Genomic DNA, 21,825 nt, shown 5'->3' with positions numbered 1-21,825 from the left:
TAATTTCTTTTTCTTTTTTAAATTTACTTATCCAGACACAGAAAGACACGTACCATAAGCTATAATTCATTCGCAGAAGCTTTAAAAAGTTCTTCTCATAGAGTACAACAGGGTGGAACAGAAGCTACCCCAAAGATTGCTGGGCTACAACTCACACAGATTCCATTTTTAAATATTTTATTTGTTGTTTTTATTTTGTGTATGAGTGTTTTGCCTCCTGGTATGTAAGTGCATCTGTGTTGTGCAAAGCCCGAAGAGGCCAGAAGAAGATGTCAGATCACTGAAAATGGAGTTTTGGATGGTTGTTAGTTGCCATGTGGGTACTGGGAATCAAACCCAGGTCCTCTGGAAGAACAGCAAGTGTTCTCAACTGCTGAGTCATCTCTCCAGTCCCCAGACTCCATTTTTAAAGAGTAAAGCTGAGTTGCCATAGTTGACTCTGACCTATGCCAGGTTTATTTGCTAAAACTTGGGGACTAGGGTCTGCTCCCTGGAGCAGAATAAAATTGGAGGCTGAATTTCAGGAGGCTTTGAGGTAGGCTTGGGAATTTCAGAGGGGCCCCAGAAAAGGAGAGACAGACAAAGAAAGAAGAGAGAGAGAGAGAGAGAGAGAGAGAGAGAGAGAGAGAACCCTAAGTTTGATGAGAAAACACTCTCAAGCAGCGTTAGCCTTAGGAAAGCTCCCCTGGCCTAAAGCTTGGCCTTTTCACCTGCATTTAGAACAAACAACAAAAGCCTTTTATGAGAGTTATACTACCTGCAACAGTCCTTTGGGGGAAACTGAGGCTCCAGGTGGATGTTGACCTGTCCAGGGTCTCCTAAGCTGGAAAAAGATGATACCAGGCTGTAGTGTGGGGCTGTATAGCTTGAGTGACCTTCAAGGGCAAGTTTTCACCACAGCCTTCAGTTCAGCAAGAACTGGCCATGTACTCTGGAACTCCCTCATGGGCCATGATATCAGCCTGTTACCAGCTGAGTGACTCTGGGCAGGATGCTTTGCTCCTCCTCTTCCTCCTCCTCTTCCTCTTCCACGTTGCTCTTCGTTATGAAATTTTAAATTTTTTATTGTGATAAGAACACAAACTTAGGTGTACTCCCTTAGCAGACTTTAAAATGCCAAGGTACATCAAATTTCTAGAACATTTTCAATGTTTTCTCTCTTTGAGCTAGGTTTCCTCACTTAAAACAGCACCAACCACACCAACCTCCTGGGGCTATGAAAGGGTTAAAACACTGGGGGACATCTGGTTACAAAAGCTTGAGTGGCTAGGCTTTAATATATATGACAGAATGGAAGAAATCCAGAGGGGGGTGCCTATGGAGGGTACAGGTGGAGAAGGGGTCTAAATATGATTAACATTTATTGTACAAAATGCACAAAAATTCAATTGAAATATACATAAAAATTGGGGGAAAAGCATCACAGCCCTGCTGAATAGCTGATTGAGAGTCTGCATTGTAACCAAAGAGCAGGGAAGGCTTGAGGCACCCAGGGGCAGGGCCTGAACAAGGGTTCTGAACATGTGGGGCTGAATTTCTGTTTTAGCCACCCCTCACTGTGGACCCCAATAGCTCCAGAAAGGTCCATCATTCAACAAGTTCTTCAGAAGCAAATGTGATCAGTGAACCTTAAAATGAAAACAAAATTCGAGAACACCAAAGAGGCATCTTGATGGGGCCCTGGAGCCGGCCTGGGAGGCAACAGGAGGAAGACAAAAGCTCCCCTCCATTAGGGGACCTGGCAGCCTCCTGGCCCAGCCCCCCTGTGTTTGCTCTTTGACTCAAGAGCAGGAAGAACCCTGTAAACTAAAGGCGATCAAGTGGAATGTTTGGGAACAGTGTTTAGGGTTGCAAATCCCCAGTGAAGCATTTCAGATTAAGGAGTCTGAATTGAAAGATGGAGACAAAAAAACTGTCTGGCCCTCTTCTCATCTCTGAGCTGTTGACACTTCCTTATTTGAGCTTGTCAATCAACTGAACCTGGATTTCATCATATTCCCCTTGGGCGAGAGAGAGGGCTGGCAGGGGGCTTGTTAGAAGAGAGGGAGGGAAGGAAGACCTTGGGAAAGTGTCCTAGTGGTTGCCTGTAAACTCTGGAATTTGACTGGCTGAGTGAGGTTGACCAGGTTGATGGGGTCTACACAATCAATTCCTCTCTGTGTGACTTTAGGCAAGTCACTTTCTATCTCTGAGTCTCAGAAGTCTAATGTATAAAATGGGTAACAGCTTTATAGTTCACGGAGTTGATGTGAGGCATTTAATGAGACATTGAATGTGAGCTCCAAGCAAAGCACTTGCTAAACATGTGTATGTGACATTTTTATTTTTATTTCTGTGTCTAGGGTGCCTGAGGAGGCCAGGAGAGGACATCAAATCCCCTGGAGCTGGAGTTTCAGGTAGTTGTGAACTAGCCTGACCATGGGTGCTGGAAACCAAACTCAGGTCCTCTGGAAAAGCAGCAAGTACTCTTAACCACCGAGCAATCTTTCTAGTCCCTGCTACTATTCTTAATATGTGTGTGATATTGATCCTCAAACCGGCGAATTAGGATGGGACTCACTATTCAGACACTGAGCAGCCAGTGGCCGAATAACTAACAATGAATTAAATGGCACAGAAAAAAACACTTTCCACTCACCTTTCATGAACTCCTCATACACATGCTGCATGATAAATATCTTCTTTCTTTTAAAAAATTATTGAAAATTATACCTCAGCAAAAGGCATATGCATGAATAACTGTGTTTTAGTGAACTGAACACCCTTCCCTACAGCCAGCACTGAAATAGACCATGACCAGTTCCCTAGAAGTCCCTCCCTGCTGCTAAGCCGCACCCTGTTGTAATTATCTTGATCTCCAGCAGCGTGCATTAGCTTTGCTGGTTTTGAGCTTCTTAACACTGGAGCTGTAACACATGCTCTGCAGGTTGGGCTTCTTTTAAGCATCTTTGGAAGATTCATCTATGTGGCTGTGTGAAGTCGTTTTCATTACTATTGGGTACTCCTGTGGGTGACTCTCTGGCCTTCTCATACATCTATTCCTTCTCTTGAGGCATTCAAGAACACTGTTACTTTGGGGCCATTGTGAACATCACTGCCAGGACACCCTGGTCTTCTTGGTATATTTCAGTTTTTAAAGATTTATTTTATTATGTTTAATTTATTTGTATGTGTATCTGTCATGTGTCCATAGAAGCCAGAAGAGAGCAGTGGATCCCCTAAAGCTGAAGGTGCAGGCAGTTACAACCTACCTGACGTGAGTGCTGGGCGCCAACTCAGACCCTCTAGAAGAGCATCAAGTGCTCTTAAACACTGAACCATCCCTCCAGCCTCTTCTGGTAGATTTCTGCTGAATGCACAGATCATGGTAAACCTGCTGAGCAGGCGAATGCTCAGCTTCAGTGGATGTCACAGCTTTCCTGAAATAGTGTGCCAAATTCTGTGTCCTGCAGAATTTGTATTTTCATTTTGCAGGTGTGACAAAGACCAAAGTGTGATGTGTTTTGTCTAAGACAGAGGTAGTGAGTGATCAGACCAGGGTCACCCACTCATTTCACCCTGAAGCTTTGCTGGGGTCACCCCCTATATCAATTCCGTGTCAGGAATGGAAAGACCAGCCACTTATAGAGTCATGCCTTCATAGAGCCTAATCTGTCTTATCTGAGGCCACATCTCTTTCGTGTTATCACTCTATTGCACTTTCTCTACACCCTCAGGAAGCCCAGCAGCAGACCTGGAACACAGTAGATGCTCTCTAAACATAAATGAACAAATGGGGCCCTCCCAGCAATAAGCAAAGTCACAGGTAACTGCAAAAGACACGACGAAGTGGGCTTTCTCTGGTATTACTAAAGGGTCAAGCAGAGGGGACTGGTATATCCTTCAGAGCTAGAGTTTATTGTTGGAGAGGACAGGATTTCCTAGGGCCTAAGGTCAAGTTTTCAGGGACATCAGAAGCCCCACATCGAAGGAGACTTAAAGTCTCAACTGGCAGCACCTCTTTCTGACCAACAGCAGAAGCCTGGCACCTGTGGCTTGACTGGATTCAGAGTTGACCAAATTTATGAGCAGCTAACTGATCTGAAAGAAGAAGGGTATTCTTAGGTCCTGGGTGAACTTTCCAGTCCTTGGGTCCACACAGAAGGGGAGCACTCTTCTGTCTAGCCTGCAAAGACTGGTCATCACTTGCTCTGAATGACATCTCTTGACTCACATCCTGTCCCCTAGTCCCAAGACTATGAGTTTCACCAGGGTAGGGGCTGAAACTGCTTGCCTGTCTCTGTAGCAGGCATGTTCCTGGGTTTGGGCAGGGCCAGTACTCCCTACAGGACTGGTGAAGCTCTTGGGCAAAGTTAGAATCTCTGGTTTGGTGGCTTGGTAGAGCATAGCCTGCACGGCAGTGGGCCGCTCTACTCTCCCAGCTCTCTTCAGGGACTATAACAGCCAGTGAAACAGGGTCATCTGTAATGTGCTCTCATAGCACATGGCTGCAGTCCCTCCCTCAGTGCTGCCAATCCCAAGGAGACCTCCCAGGTTGGACCCCAACACTCACCCACAAGTCCTTTCAACAGCTTCACATCCAGCTGCCGGAGAATCTCACCAATCAGAGGACATACCTAGGTCCCCAGAAAAGAGACAGGGTAAGCCAGGGCTGGGAAAAAAAACTAAGGTATACGAATCTGGGAAAGCCAGCACGAGTAGATTCCAGAAGGATCAGCCAACACAGGCTCCATCTTGAGTACCAGCTACACACTAGCATACTTATGCTCTGTTTCCTAAATCCCTTCAATTCCAAGATAGGGACCTCGATAGCACTGGTGAGAACACTAATGCTCAGAGAGGCCATCCCTTGGCCATGGGAACAAATTTGATGGCAATTGAGATTTGTTTTCAGGTTCTAAAACCTAATATTTGAAGTCCTTTGCTAAATTTCCCATATGTATGCCTTGACCCTCAGACTCAAAGACACCCCTGGGAGAAAGTTTCCTTAAGCTTACCTGATTTTCCACTGGGTTTGGGATAACTTTCCCCAGGTTTTCTTTGAGATTGTGGAGGAAATGTTTTATCTTAGGTGAGATTTCCCTAGGAAAGAGGCGGGTATATGTGAGACAACGAATCAGTTCAGGCCATACTGATGCCAGGAGGCATGTGCCAAACACATTTTCCATTCTGAATCCTTGCTTGGCCAATATTTGTGTCAATAATAGTCAATGGGGACTCAGAAAGGTGATGCGACATGGTCAAGGTCACACTGCAAGGAAGCCCTGATTCTGTCAGGAACATGACAGAAGAGCACCAGAGTTCACGGTCTTCCCCTACACTGTCAATGTCTGCCATCATCAAACACTTGATGCACAAACATATAGACATCCACGAAGGTCAGCAGTTCAGCATTTGAGAGTCAGAGAGATAAATCAGCACAACTCCGGCCCTCAAGGAACTCATGGTCTATTGAGGCTGATAGCCAGACGGGTCTCAAGCTTCATGAAGCTCTCCTCTCTGTCTTGCTCATCCTTAGCGTTAAGCATGGTGCCTGACACCTAGATCTTAGTACATACATAAGTGAATGGCTTCATGGGGTGCTTAGAGAGGCAAGAAGGCATTTTGGCAAAAGGATCATCATGTACAAACACAGGGCTGTTTGGAGGTTGAAGGACTGCACAACCAGGTATGGAAAAAAGACAGAGAGCCTTGAGTAACATTGCTGACTCCCTTCTTTGCCTCAAAGGCTTTGAAGCAGGAACTTGGGTGCAGGTCTAGACTTCTGCATTAGAAAGTTACTTCTGAAGTGGGGTGGAGAATGGAGTCAATAGCTGAGGTGCAAGTCAGGGACCATAGGAAAGAAGGGCCTGACTTCCAGGAGAGTGGCATGGCCTGAATCCTTGGGGACATGGGAGGAGCCACATTCTGGTAAAGGGATGAAATATGCATTGGACTCATCATGAGGACATGTGGGGATGTGAAGCCACAGATGCCCATCAAGTGGAACCACCCTGGGAGGACAAAGGGCCTTACTCAGTGGACATGGATGCACCCTCACAGCCAGACTCCATGTGGCATCTGCCCATCACCAGGTCCCTCCGACCAAACTCATCTTTCTCCAGCCAGGACTCTGCAGCAAGGCCCATGCGTGCATGCATCTTGATGGTGTTTTCATTGAAGGGTCTGCAGTACAAAAGGAGTAAGAGAAAGGAAAGGGACTGAGTGGAGGGAGGTGGGCAGCCATCAGGAAGGGTGACAAAAGTCAGGCACCACCTACTGTCTTTTCAACCCAGGTCCAGCTAGACCCTAAATCAGTGATTAAGGAGAAAAAAGCTATTGGTCAGTTTTTCTTTTTGGTGCTGAGAATGGAACTCAAAGTTTCTGCATGCTAAGAGTAGGTTTAACCACTGAGCTACATTCCCCTAGCCATAGAATAACTTTCAAAAATTGTTTAAGGAGATCAATTTAAGAGCCTTTAGAAATTCAAGAGTTGAGATCTCATTTCTATTTTAAGGTTTTTTTTTTCCCTTATGTAACTGTGGATCCTGGCTCCCTTCTAGGGGCAGTGGATGATGGAGGACATTTGGGCTGGAGGAGAGCAAGTAGAGGGAGAGAAGGAGGTCAAAATGGCTCCCCCTCCTTTCTTTCATGGGGCCCAGCTACTGAACTCAGGTTGAATAAATGACTCCCTCCACTAATGAGTATCATCCCTGCCCCAATCAAAAATTCAGAGAGAAGCAACTTGCCCTAAGTCACAGTGAATGAGAGTGCGAGCCAGGATTTGAACTCTGGTTTGGATAAGAAAGATCTAGATTTCCTAGTCTTACACCCCCATCCCACTCCTAGCTTCCAAGTCCCCAGAAAGAAGGATAGCGCCTCAAGATGAGGCTTCCCTGGGTAAGACTCACAGTCTGAATTCAATGTCAAATTCAAGTGTGATGTTTGCTGAGAACCACTCCTTGGGGGAAGCCATCTGGATTCCATCACAGTCCAGTTGCACATTGGTGATATTGATGCTACATATGAAAAGAGCAGAGTTCCCACAATGGTGAGGGAGGGCAGCTGGACAAGACCCCATGCTGAGAAATAAGGCCAGTCTGCATGGCAAAGAGGTCCAGCAGTGAGAGTTGCAAATCAGCTTGATGTGGAGGCTCTGATGGCTGGTGTAGGCACAAGAGCCAGGGACTGCCAGCTCTCCAAAAAAATTCCTCACTAATGTGAATTATACAGCCTAGAGCCAGCTGTTGACAGGCGGCAGTCCCAGACTCTTCTCAGACAGAGGCTCCCCTCTCAGCAGATGTCCCCATCACCTGTCTGCGAGGAACTTGTTGACTTCTCCCTACCCACACCCCACATTCTACCCACAAATCATGTTGGTTTGCTTGCAGTGTATGTCTGGAGCTTGACCACCTCTCTGGCTCATACTTGGTCTTGGTCACATCACCACTTCCTGAAGATGCTTCTGTTCTTTCCTGGGGCCCCTGCTGTCATCTTGACCTCTACAAACTATTCTTCATGAGGCAGCCTGGATGGCCTTCACACTCCCCCTCCCCCCTAGTTCCTCCTTATTCTTGGAATAAGACCCCAAGACTTGCCTTAGTAACCCCATCACTACCCCCTGCCCTTTGCTCAGCCAATCACAGGGAAATTCTCTCTTCAAACACATTGCTCTCTCTCCTACCTCAGGGCCTTTGCACTTACAGCCTTCTCCTTGGCCATCTCTTCCATATCCTCCGTGCTGCTTGCTGACTTCTCTTTATTCAAGGGTCATCTTTCTAGAAAGGTCCTGATCAGCCCTCTTGTTCTCATTCCTTACCTTGCTAAGTTTGTCTTTCTAGCACGTCCTTCCACTTGAAATTGGTTATTATTCTCCGTGGGACTATCTCACTAAAGATGATACAAGATCCCAAAAGGCAATGGCCACAGATCTTGTTCATAGCTCTATTCTGTAATTCTGTTGTGTAATTTGGCCCAGGTCCTGGTACACAGTAGGTGCTTGATGAGTAATTGAACATTTGTTAAAGGAATGAATAAAAAATTATTTGGGCTGCACACATCACAGGAAAACCCTGCTGGTGACTTTAGTTGCTAATTCAGATAGAGAGAATGAAGGTTTCAAGTCAAAGGAAGGAGCTGGAGGCTGCAGGTAGAACAGTAGTGCCTGGGCAGAATGGAGACCTGGGAAGTAGAAAGGGCTGCTTTCATCCATGGAAGCAGAGCTGCACTGGATGTTGGCAAGACAGGCCCATTCTGCCACATGAACCCCAGCTATTAAGGGTTATGTATCCCCTATGTACACAGAGAAGTTACGTGCAGACTCTCAGACCTCCCAGCATCTCTGGCAACAAGATAATTATGTTCGTTTCCTTGGTGAGGACTCAAGTTTGGTGCCCAGTGCACTCCCATGCACTGCACAGAGCTCCAGAGCTACCATCTACACACCATGTGAGTGGGGATTCAAGTGTCTACTGCAGTCCTGGTCTCATCTGACATCCCAGATGTTTATCCAGGCTATGTTCTGGGTACCTGCTTTATAGATGAGTTTTGAATAGCCAAGAAATTTCCCCAAAGTTGGTGTCAAAGGCGTGATTTAAATGCAGACATATTTGTTCCTGAGCTGTTACTGTTAATTGCCCTGTTCTGCTACCTCCCCAAACAGCCCCTGATGTTGGCCCAGGCTCCATCTCACTGCAGGCCTTGTCCCTTGTCTGCTTTCAATCTGCCTTCCTTCCCTCTTCACAAGCCTTACACCCCACCCTCCCAGCTCTGCACTCTGATCCAGCACTCCCTAGAGTTCGCCAGAGTCAGGAATGGGGTTCAGGGTCTCACCTGATCTCTTGCTGCTGTTGGAAGTTCATTCCACCAATCAACCAGCCCACCATCCCTGGGGCTGCCTGCCCAGAAACATTCAGATGATCCAGGAGGTACATGTTCTGGATTCGGCCCTCGGCATTGTGCTTCAGGAGGCCGTGTGCAATAACTGGAGATGGACAAGGGATTGCACACTGCTGTGAAAAGGTGGGGGGTTGGAGGTAGGAGATCTGGTATGAGCCCAGTGCACCCTCTTTCTGTTGAGCCCACTGAGTCATGTCCTCATGTCTCCCATGGAGATCCACACCCTTTATCTGTGAAAGTTGGCACTGCAAGACTGATAAAGCCAAATGAAGCAGACAGCAGCCATGCTGCATCCAAGTACCCCAATGGATGCTTGGGAGGTAGCTATAGTGGTAACCACACCCGCAGTTGACATGGCTCGTTCACATACTGTCCTTCATTTAAGCTTGGAGGCAGCATCATGAAGCAGCATTCTAACTGCACCACCATACAGATGCCTGAGTCCACAGCTACATGCCAATATATTCGATAACTTGAACTAGATACACAGGCAAATCATAAAATGCCAAGTTTCCATGAGGAAAAATGGAAAGCGTTCCTAAAGGAAGAAACTGATAAATTCTAAGGTGTTTCTTAAGAAGTAGGAAATATGGTTGAACATCTAATTCCACAGAAGTTTCTTGCCTAGATGGTTATAGACAGTTGTATGGAAAGAGTGTTTCCAACTTGAGAGAGAGAGACAGAGAGAGAGAGAAAGAGAGCAAATTCATTCAGTGGAGGGAGTATAACCTGTCTAGCCTTCAGGACAATGAAAGGAAAGGAAGTTCCAAGTTAACTTATATATGAAAAATGTGTTAAAATCCTAGCTACAGACTGGCAAGGTCAGGGAGGATGGGGGCCATGTGTGTGGAAAGAAGTTAGATGAGGCACAATGAAACACAGAGGGAAGAGTTACATCTGGCTTTCTGTAGTGCAGTGGGGTAACTGTTGCTTACAACAGTGACAGATATTGATATATATGTATATACATATAATATAGATGTTCTGGTTAATAACCAGAAGAGTATGAAAGTTCTCAACATATAGAAACCATTAATGTGGGAGAAGATGGATGTGTGCTGCTCTAATTGCTTCAGTATATAGGTACATGGGATTATCAAACACCATCCCACAAATATGCATAAATTATATCCTAGTTAGAACTAGAGAAATTAAATATTTTAGTAATGGATTTCTATGCTAAAAAAGAAAAATTTGCTAAAATTCTAAATAATTTATTAGTTAACAAAATCCAATAACACATTGTAATTCATTCCACAAACATTCAGATGGTTCAACAGCAAAAAGTCTATTAATACATTTAATGGCTTAGAGAAAAAAATATTAACTTTTAGATGCAGAAAATCACTTGTTGGGGATGGAAAGATGGCTCAGTGGTTAAGAACACTGGCTGCTCTTGCAGAGGACCCAAGTTCAGTTTCCAGCACCCACATGGTGGCTAACAACCATCCATAACTCCAGTTCCAGGGGATCTAACACCTTCTTCTGGCCTCCATGGGCATTGCACACAGGGGTACACTTACATACATGTGGGCAAAGCATTCATATGCATAATAAAAAATAATTTTTAAAAAAGAAAATCACTTGTTAAAGGCCAATACTGACTTATGATTAAGAAAAATTCATAAAACTAAGAACTCAATAAAAGCAATACAATAAAATGACATCTTCCAAGGGCCTGGGGCCATGGCTTACTGAGTAAGAGCACTTACTCTGCAAGCCTAAGAACCTGAGTTTGAATCTCCAGCACCTAAAAAAAGTGCCTATAACTCCAGCATTGGGAGGGTGAACTCACAAAGTGAATTCAATGTCAGCCTGGTGTGCATACCAAGTTCCAGACCAGCCAGGACTGCATACTGAGACCCTGTACCCCAAAAATAAATAAACAAACAAGCAACATATTCCTGTTTAGCAAAGGACATTCAAAGTCCCATCACTGTATACAAGGGACTTGAGTATCCACAGATTCTGGGATCCAAGTGGGGGCCTGGGAATAATACCCATGATATCGAGGGACAACTGTATTATCCATGCTTACTTAAATCCAAGAGTTCAGTGGACAGTCATCCTAACCAAAATGGCAAACACACACACACACACACACTATTTCCCCCAAATGCAATAAAAACTACCTCAACTTCCATACCCATGGAAAGATGCCCAATTTAGTGGAGACTTCTAGATGCCTTTCTATTCCTTTAGACAGCCCTGCTTACAACGTAAGAAAAACACAGGAAGCAGGAGGGAGCAAAAGAAACCATGTCGGCATGCAGATGATATGATCCTCAAGACAATGAATAAAACAAAAATTAAGATTGTTAGAAGTACAGGAGGTACAGGAGCAAAATTTCTGGATATCAGATTAATTTTCAAAAATCAATAGTTTTCACCTGGCATGGCAATACAGGTGGATCTCTGAGATCGAGGTCAGCCTGGTCTACACAGAGAGTTCCAGGCTAGCTGGGGTGACAGGGAGACCTTGTCCTAAAACAAACAAACAAACAAACAAACAAACAAACAAGCCAATCAATGGTTTTCCTCTCAACCATTCCAACATCAACTAGACAGTATAATGAAAAAGTTACTCTACAGCAAAAGCTATACGTTCTCTGGGAATCAACTTGAAAAAGTATGCTCAAAAGTTTTATAAGACTTTTAAAATTCTATTATAGAATATAAAGTAAAATTGAACAAATAATATACTGTTTTTCATAATGGAATGGCTGGTTCTCATGTTGTGAATGTGTCTATTTTCTCTAAATATACAGACAAATATGATGTAACTCTAAGTGTCAGATGAATTCTTTGAGAGGAACTCAACACACTCTAAAATTTATTTGGAGGAATAGAAGTCTATGAACTAAAGCAGGATTTGATATAAATGTAGTGCTTAAAGCACTAGCACATAGAAAAATTGATGTAGCATGTAGGAGAGAGTCCTCATGCTGGAAACTTGGTCATTTAGTGGATGGGATGGGAAACTGACTCATAGGGCTAGAAGTAAAGCTGATCCTTACTTTGTATACGCAGATGCTTACAGAGATGCCCCCAGGTGGATTAACACCTCCAATGTGGACAGTAAAATTAGAAAGTTGTCAAAAAAGACAAACAGAATATGTCTGGGATAGGTCAAAAACTCAAGACTCCAAGCACAAACTATATGATGAGATCCTGATGAGTTCAAAACTATTCCTATTTAGCCAGGTACGGTGACACACACCTTTAGTTCCAGCAATTGGGAGGCAGAGGCAGGCAGATTCTGTGAGTTCAAGGCCAGCCTGGTCTACATAGTGAATTCCAGGCCAGCTGGGGCTATAGGGAGACCCTGTCCCAAAAAGAAAATGAAAGAAAGAGAGAGAGAGAGAGAGAGAGAGAGAGAGAGAGAGAAAGAAAGAAAGAAAGAAAGAAAGAAAGAAAGAAAGAAAGAAAGAAAGAAAGAAAGAAAGAAAGAAAGAAAGCCACCTATTCTTTTTCAGCAAACAAAGCTAATAGAAGCCGTCTGGGAAGAGTACAGCCGGTCGTTTGTATCCGTAGGTTTCCCACCTGTAGATTCAATCAACCATAAATCAGAAAATTTGTGAAAAAATTATCCATGTTCTGAATATGTACAGACTTTCTTACCATTGCTCGCAGAATAATGATATTATAATGTTATTGACATAACATTGGCATTGCATTAGGTATGAGTAACTTAAATCATGAGGGAGGACACCGGGCTTGGTGGCTCACACCTTTAATTGCAGCCCTCAGGAGGCAGAGGCAGGTGGATCTCTGCAAGACTGAGGCCAACCTGGTCCACTCATAATGAGGGAGACCTTGTCAAAAAAACAAACAACAAAAATCCAAAAAGTAAATAATAATAATAACAAAGTAAATTACAAGGGAGGGTATGCACAGATTCTATGAAAATACTGCAGCATTTTATATAAGGGACTTGAGTATCCGCAGATTCTAGAATCTAGCCTGGAACTAATCCCCATGGATACTGAGGGACAGTTGTATCTTACAGGGCTGGGGAGATAGCTCTATGGGTAAGAGCAATTGCTGCACAAGCATGAGAAACTGAGTTAGGATGCTCAGAACCTGCATAAAAAGCGTACCGTGGCTGCTCACTTGACCCCAGCACTGGATGGAGGATGAGAGATGGAATCAGGAGGCTCACTGAGGGCTTGCTGACCAATTAGTCTGGCCAAAAATCCAGAAAGCTGCAGGCTTAGTGAGAGATCCTGTCTCAAAAGAATAAGTTAGAAAATGATAAAGGGGGATTTTGCCTGTCCTCCTGTTGCCTCCACATGTGCATGCAGTGATACACACACACACACACACACACACACACAGACACACACACCTGACAGGGAACTAATGTTCATAATAAATGAACATTTTTTGTGTCCAGAAAGAGACGGATTTCAAGACTGGTTGTAAGTGTGAGGTCTCTGAGACCCTACCTCAGGTTCCCTTGTCTTGAGCTTAGCATATAGCTGTGTTCATGAGCATGATTCCTTGTATGATGGCAAAGACTATGAATGGAAATCATCTCAGGGTGAGGGCAGATGGGCAAAGTCTACACAAATGCGGGTGTAAGCTTCCAAGGGTCCTCCCTAGAGAGTGACATTAATACAGTTAATCTATACCAGCAACAAGTTGTGGCTATATGTTTAAAATATTGCCTATGTAGAAAGCATGTTATAAACTCAGTGTGAAATTAACACTAGGGCTGGTCACACAGGAACACAATTCCTGGAAGACATAAAAATTCCAGTATTGCTAGAGAAAATCTGATGCCCAGAATAAATCTGTGTACACGCTCAGGTAGCTTAAGAATCATTAGCCATTCTTCCATTTATCACTAACCAATTTCATTGAAGCATATTTCACATGCAAAGATCTGTATGTATTGAATATGTATCATATGATAAATCTGTATGGATGCATTTATCCATGAATGTTAGCTATTAAAGTAATAGAGATATCAAAAAAATGAACATTGATTTTTTCAAAAGTCAAAGAAGAGAAAACAAAAACAACCCAGAAAAGCAAAGAGAAAAAGGAACCAACAATAAGAATAAAGAGGGGCAAGCAGGGTCATTGGCCCCTCACTGGAATATCCAGCTTCTCTTCCCAGGCAACTGTATGTAATTGGTTCTAATCGCATATGGTCTCCTGGATTTGGCAAGGACTAAAGTATATAATCTGGGGAAAGCTAGGAAGAGAAAGCTTGATCGATGATGGGTAAAGGCTTTCCAGTGTGCATACCCCCAGGTCACTCATACACCTCAGCACCCCTCAGTCACCCCTGTAAAAGCTCAGTATAGTCATTGGTTCCCCAGGAAAACTTTAATCAAACATTGGCTTGACACTAGAACCTTAAATGGGGATCAGCATTGCTTGGCATCCCAAGGAAGAGAAGTCTCACAACTGATGGAAAATTTATTTGTTAGTGTTATTATGTCTCATAATTATTTTAAAAAGAAAATAAGAATGTAAAAGATGTTAAAAGGATATGGGAATAGAGATATTTTACAAACTAGACAGAAAAAATGAGAAAGCCTAAGCAAGTGATGAATGTCTGTATAAGTTTGTTATGATATATAAAGGATGAGACAAAAATAATATACACATAATCTTAAAATTTCTAAGGTCATAGTTTAGCCAACTAGTTTAAGGGGAAAAATATATGTCTAGTCAAAGTTTATCTGAGAATGTTGGGTTTTTGCCCAAGAAGTATCTACACAGCACATGGTAATTAAAAACACCAGACTGGTGGAACTAACCTTCTTGGATATTTAACAGCCATACTTGGAGGCCTATACTAGTCTGGTCAGACTTAAAGGACAGTTTTTGCTCCTTGCCCTCCAAGGTCGACTAAGTTCCAGCGGACTATGGAACATCTCTAAAAATGTCCTGTAACTGTGGTGAGTCACCTGTCCTCTTGTTCAGGGAGGCCATTAAGACCCCACAAGATGGACTTGAACCAGTGTCCAGTCTACAAAGAGGAGGGTCAACTCAGAGAAAACATTTCCTCCATGCTTCCAAGTGAAGCCAGCCACGGTTGAGCAGGACCTTTGACTTATCTTCACATTGATGGAACTGGTAAAAGAAATGAGCCAGGGGCTCCTCTCAAGCTTACATGACCCCTGAGGAACAGATCCTCCAATGACCTGAAGAGTGAAAATAAATTGGTTTATTTGGGCCAATGTATGGTCTTAAACACCCAAAAGGAAAGTATAGCCAAAGATTAAAGTGATCAATATATTTCTTTAGGAGTTCAAGGGCTTACACTTCCCAGACATTAGGCTTAAGTCCATATAGAACGTTATTTAGAAAATTATTTCTCATTGATGATTTTGTTTCTAAGCAGAAAGTGCCGATCAGATGTAAGACTTCAAATCTTGGTCTCCAATACTGTAGTGCCACCTATAGTTAAGGGAGACAACCCACTTCTGTTCTAAAATGATGGATAAATTTGCTTTCTCCCCCCATCTAGAAGATTTTGAGAGGGAACTGACACTGATTCTAACCACTCCCACAGCTGAAAGTGTTGAAAACAAATCCTGAACCCATCACTCTCAAGTCCAGCCTTGGAAGACAAAAGGAAAATGAGGAGGAACCCAACAGAGGGATGCTTTTGGAGGCTTTCATCAAGAAATCCCAATGGACTCTGATATGAACATTTGGTATTTGCTACCTACTCTTGCCTTTACTTCTCCTTCACATCTCCTATTCACTAGTCAAGGACTTTCTTTTCTCCCTAGAGATAATAGTTATGCAATTTGGGAGTCTTTTAGATAGACCCACTGAAGGGGTACCCCCAATTGCCTCACCCTGAGCCCCTGTTCAACAAGAAGCCAAAGTGGTCTGCATCCCAATTCCCTACTAGCAATTTGGGTAACCTCTTCAGAGGATGGTGTGATAAGAATAGGAGGTAGGAATTGGCTAGGCAGTTAGGGTTAAAAGACCCCAAAGAAAAATAGCCAGTTTCTTGGCTAATCTACTAAGTTCCATTTTGAACAGGCTCAATAGGAACACGGCAGTGCTGCCATTGATTCTGGTAAGTGTGGTGGACTCTGCTCTATGTGACAAAAGTGATAAGCTGTCAGGGATATAGTGACTCTTACTTGCCCAGAATGCATAAGGCCGTAAGTTAATCTCCTGTACACAGACCAGAAAAGTAAACAGATCAAAAGGGGAAGAAGAAAGAATACACGAAGTTGTCAGAAAAAAAGTAATGGGGAGATATGGGAGGTGTTGGAGGGGAGGGAGTGGGCGTGGATTTGATCAAACCACCTTAAATGTGTGTATGAAATTCTCAATAAAGTTTTTTTAAGTTAAAAAAAAGAATAAGGAATTCAAAGACATAACAGCTAACAGGCAGGATGAGATGCTCCAACTTCCTTTGCATCAGATAAAGATAAACTGAGGCATCAGATATCACCAATGTTAGAAAGATGGTGCTACACACCAGAAATGTGGGACTGTCTCCCCGTCTCCCACTAATGGGACAGTATTTGAGACAGTGCCTTCAAATGGGTAACAAAGCTTAAAGAGATCACAGGGTCAGCCTTAACCTGACAGGACTGTTGTCCTTATAAGAAGAGGAAGCAGTATCAGAATGTCTTCGGGAAGGCCGTGAGAGGACACATGGAGAAGGCAGCCATCTGAGAGCCAGCAGGAGAGGCTGCTCCAAACACCAAACTGCCACACCTTAAACCTGAACTTACAGCTTCCAGATCTGTGAGAAAATATGTGCTGTTTAGGCTCCACTGCCCCCACCCCACCCGCACCCTGTCTAGGGCATCTTGCTTTGACAGCATAGACTGACTGACACAGACTTATACCCTCCAGTGGTAGGGAACATGGGAGACCGATATTCTCACTTATAACCTGAGTGAGTATGCATCAACACAGCCATTGAGAGAGGATCCCAGAAGCTTTCATTAAATCGAGCTTACATCTTCTCTGGGCACATGCCAGAGGAATTCTCCTGCATGTTCTAATAGGGCTATGCCCAAGGATGTTTGTCTCAGTGTTGTTTACAACAGTGGGAAAGATAGAGACAACCTAGGTGTCTGTCCCTAGGGTACAGCCAATCAAATGAAGATTTAAAAACTTCTTTACACCAGCTGAAGCAACCAAGATGTTAGCGGTATAATCAAGAAAGAGAAAACCAGAGCATGCAACCTGACAGTATGATGTATGCAAATCAAAACCTCTTCCAGGGGATACAGATAAAATTATACACATATAAAGTACAAGGCAGTGCCTATCAGGGCTATAAGAGAATGGGAATGAGGATTAGGGAGACAGAAAATGACATAAAACAGGGACCTTACATGATTCACGCAAGCGACAATGTGCTATCAATCGGCATAAGTTTAACTCATTCTCAATTTTCTCCTCTTGAAATCCAAGAGAAAAAAAGGAAAGCCAGGGGTGGTGGCACATGCCTTTAATCCCAGAGCTTGGGAGTCAGAGACAGGCGGATTTCTGTGAGACTTAGGTCAACCTGGTCTACATAGAGAGTTCCAGGCCAGCTGGGGAAGATACTGTCTCAAAAAAACAGATAGGAAGAAAGAGAGAGAGGAGCGAGAGAGAGGAAGGAAGGAAGGAAGGAAGGAAGGAAGGAAGGAAGGAAGGAAGGAAGGAAGGAAGGAAGGAAGGAAGGAAGGAAGGAAGGAAGGAAGGAAGGAAGGAAGGAAGGAAGGAAGGAAGGAAGGAAGGAAGGAAGGAAGGAAGGAAGGAAGGAAGGAAGGAAGGAAGGAAGGAAGGAAGGAAGGAAGGAAGGAAGGAAGAGAGAGAGGAAGGAAGGAAGGAAGGAAGGAAGGAAGGAAGGAAGGAAGGAAGGAAGGAAGGAAGGAAGGAAAGAAGGAAGAAAAGAAAGATGTGAGAGACTAACCCAAAGGTGGCTTAGCAGTCAGTGGTAAGGTCCAGGCTATGCCTTCCCGACATGCTATGGACAGCAGACCAAGCCCAGGGTTGAGCTCACTTCTTGCCAGGGTAGACTTGTTGTCCCTGTGGGCCTTGACCAGCAGACCAGACAAGGGCTGCTTGTGCAGGACCAAGGGCAAGACGAGCAATCTCAGGAGGAAGACCAGGAGCCTCCAGAGTGGGTGCATCTCAGGCACTGGCACCTGAACCTGCAGGTGTCAGTAAGGGTCCAACAAGGCCCAGGCAGCTGGCTGTGAGCGTGGCCACCCAGATGGATGGGCTTATGGCTTTCCGCAGACAAGGTGGCACCAGAGCTACCCCCAGCATGCTGTGGGAGGTGGTGCAAACAGCTCTGACAGCTGCTCCCAGGGCTAGCTCACATGGCCAATAGGTGCAGGAGGCCAGGGCTGCAGAGGCAGGCCTGGTTGCTTGGAGACACTCACCAGAGCCACTGTTGGGTCATCCAGCAAGACTCATCCTGATCCTGGCACAGGCTGCATGTTGGTGGCTTCCGTGAATGAAGGTGTGAGTGAGGTTGGCCAACCATCACTGTCCATTTAGAATAGAACTTTCTTACTCTTTCTTTCTTTTGTCTCCAGAATTTATTCATCTAACTGCAAAACTGTACCCTTTGACCCACATTTCCTTACCTGCTTCCAACTTCCAACAACCTCCATTCTACTTTCCGTTTCTGTGCTTTCTACTTTTTTGGGTTCCACTTATAAGTGAGATCATGCAGTATTTGTCTTTCAGGGTCTAACTTGTTTCACAGAACATAGTATCCTCCCAGCTTGTTCACATTGTCAGAAATGGAAGGATTTTCTTCTTTGTGAAGGTTTACCAATATTCCATCTACTTTCATACATTAGGTTGCTTTCATACATTAGCTATTGAAAACAATGTTCTCTGATATGGGATTTTATTTCTCTATATATACCCAACAATGGTATATGGTAGTCCTATTTTTAATTTTTGAAGAGCCTCTACTCTTTTCCATTTCCATCAACAAGGTAAAAGGGATCCCTTAATATTCTCAATGACCCTTGACATCTTTTGACTTTGATTTTTAATAGTTTTATTTTTTCTTTGAGAATTTCATACATGTATAAAATGTGTTTTGATCATGTCCACCCCTTATTTCCCCACTCCAAACTCAGTCCTCCCTGCAGATCCCCATCCTAACTTCAAGTCACATTGAGTCCCATGATTGCTGTCCATATACACATGGATATGGGGCTATCCACTGGCACATGGACAACTAGCAAAATGACTCTTCCTCTCACAGAGCCATCAGTTGCCAGGAACTCCTCAGCAAGAGGTGAGGACTTGTGAGCCCCTTCCCCACCCATGTCGGAATTTTGACTGACTTGATCTTATGCAGGTCTTATGTAGGTAACCATAGGTACTATGGGTTCATTAGTACAAAAACCACACCATGGCCAGAACACAGCATTTCACAGCACTTCTCCCCACCTCCTGTATCTTATATTCTTTCCCTCTCCTCTTCTGCAATGTTCTTTGACACTTGATGGAGGGTTCTATATGAGTGTCACATATAGGGATGAGGACCCACAATGATTCTCAGCACTTGGTTTCCTCATGCGTCTCTGCATTAACCACTGTCCACAGCAAAAAGAGCTACTCTGACCAAGGTTGAGACAGCATTAATCTATGGATATAAACATAAATATTTAGAAGGCAGTTTAACAATATGTCCATGTAGCAAAACAACATTATGTTCTCTATTAGGGTCTATGACCTCTCCATGTAGGGGCTTTTATCAGATTTAGGAAGTATGAATTCCCTCCTAAGGAGCAGGCATTAAATCCAATCAGAAAGCACTTGGTTATCCCAATAACAGTCATGCCACTATTGCACCAATGGGTGCGTCTTGCCTGGCAGGTTGGTATTGTAGCATACTAGAGTCTAGCACTGGGTAAGAACATTGATGTCTCTTCTCCCTACATACTGTGTGGGACCTTCCAGCACTATGAAAGCTAGCCAACAAGGAAGAAGCTTTTCTGTCAGTTCCAGATTAGTGTCTATGTCTTACAATAAAAAGTATGTGGTGTCTTAAATTTTTAGGTGAGCATACAAAGCTTTGGGTTTCATCATGGCATTTTCATACATATGTATCTTTTAAAATTTTTATTGAATTTTTATGTATTTCATACAGAACATCTCAGTCAATCTTAATTCTCTTTATGCTCCCTTCCCCACTTGCACCCACCCAGAGCCACCCCCCGACTGAAATTCATATATTCTGTCATTTGTGTTAAGGTCTATTGTATCAAGTTAGTGCCCCCAGATGATCCTCAGCACAAATTCATATACTGAGCTTTAGTCCATCTGTCTAGAGTCCCAAACTTTAGGAAGATCAGCTCTTCTTCCCCCAGTAGTAATCAGTTGCCAATATTTCTTCATCTAAGATTGGGGTCTGCTGCCCACTTCCCTAGTTCTATGCTGGGTTTTTGTCTTCTTGAGTTTGAATGGGTTTTGTACATGCTGGCACCAATGCTGTTGGTTCAAGCAAAGTCCCAGAAGCTCTGAGTGGGTGAAGTTTAATATAGGCATCCTGTACAATGACCAGTATCCTGCAGACTCTTAATCTCTTGCACTTTGGCTATTTGTGACCTTTTGTGTTCCTGGCCCTCTGTCACATGAAGGAGCTTCATTAATAAGAGCTGAGATATTTATTAGTGTCTTCTGTACCCCTTGTTCCATGTTTCATGATCCTCAGGTATAGAAGTTGCTCTGTAGATGCACCACTTAGGCTTGGGAAAGTCACAGACAATGTTTGTGTGTGACCAGTTATGGTACTCTGTAATTGACTCCGTCTGGTACAAAAGAAGCTTCTTTGATGAGTGGGATGTTTGCCTTAAATATAAGAATGCATACTTTGCACATAGTAAGAAATTACATTAGTTTAGGGATGTGACAGTCTTGGAGTTTTCTCTAAGATCTGTTACCTCTCCAGTCATGTGTATTTGGCTAGGTTTACGGTACCACATGTTTGTTTCCTCCCGTTGAGTGGGTTTTTAGTCCAGTTAGGTAGCCATTGATTACACCCAAGACAAAAGCACCACTACTGCCCAAATACAGCTATCTGTGCTGGTCATTGATGTGGTTTTTAGGCCTTAAAACTGGGGTTGGACCACCGATTGACTTTCTCCCTTAGCAGTTTACACATTGTCCTCCAAAATTATGAGAGTTAGTCTTTATGGAGGAGGCTTCCAGGTCAGTTACAGCTCCATTGTTCCAAATCCTGTGTCTGAAGTATGTTCTGTCTTCAGCAATAGGGCCTTGCTTTCAAGTTCTGGGAGGCAATCAAGGGCTGTGGCAATAGCCTGTGCAATTTTGGGAGTCTCTTAAACCACCCTGGCCAACAACTCAAAGGAATGTTTCTCCTGCTGGCACTGTTTCTTGTTATATAGACTTCAGCTATACACATGGACTCGTGGAGATATTGTATGTGTAATTCGTCATAGGGTTCTTGGACTAATATGATTCCTCTGGTTTTTTATACTACTTGGACATTATTTATCTCTCCCCTCTCTCTCCCTGTCTAACCCTTCCTCTTTGTATTCTCCATTTAAAGTGTCCCCATTTCTCCCTTGATAATACCAGTCTCCTATTGTCCCACATCTCTTGAGCTCCTTTTTTCCCTTTATCTCCAAAGTTCCTTATATAACTCTTCCTCCCCTGTCATTTAAATATCCTGTCATTATTCTGGTTCTTGCAGTTACAATCAGGATACATACTCACATATAAGGATTTGGTGCTAGGATCCACATATGAAGGAGAACATACATCATTTGTTTTTCTGAGTCTATGTTACTTCACTTAGTATAACATTTTCTGATCCTATCCATTTACCTGCGAATTTCAAGATTTTGTCTTTGTTTACCACTGAGTAGAACTCTATCATATAAATGTACCGCCCTTTCTTTATCTCCTTGTAAGCTGAGGGACACTTAAGTTGGTTCCATCTCTTAGCTATTGTGGAAAGAGTGGCACCAA

At 43.6% G+C, this 21,825-nt stretch overlaps 1 protein-coding gene across 1 annotated transcript; it reads right to left on the bottom strand.

Annotated features, from left to right (window-relative positions):
- Window positions 1–690: 690 nt before the first annotated feature.
- Bpifa3 (BPI fold containing family A member 3) lies at window positions 691–17,993 on the bottom strand. Its single transcript, XM_008834847.1, has 7 exons — window positions 17,864–17,993; window positions 8,812–8,962; window positions 6,891–6,998; window positions 6,016–6,165; window positions 4,998–5,082; window positions 4,553–4,616; window positions 691–710 (listed from the first exon to the last, which is right to left on the bottom strand). The coding sequence occupies exons 1-7, from the start codon at window positions 17,991–17,993 to the stop codon at window positions 691–693; spliced, it is 708 nt and encodes a 235-aa protein (XP_008833069.1).
- Window positions 17,994–21,825: the final 3,832 nt, after the last annotated feature.

Source organism: Nannospalax galili, unplaced genomic scaffold, assembly GCF_000622305.1.
Source record: "Nannospalax galili isolate Female #2095 unplaced genomic scaffold, S.galili_v1.0 scaffold1357, whole genome shotgun sequence".
In the NCBI taxonomy this organism is placed as follows: domain Eukaryota; kingdom Metazoa; phylum Chordata; class Mammalia; order Rodentia; family Spalacidae; genus Nannospalax; species Nannospalax galili.
The sequence above is the reverse complement of the archived record's forward strand: the minus strand, read 5'-3'. Positions and strand labels throughout refer to the sequence as shown.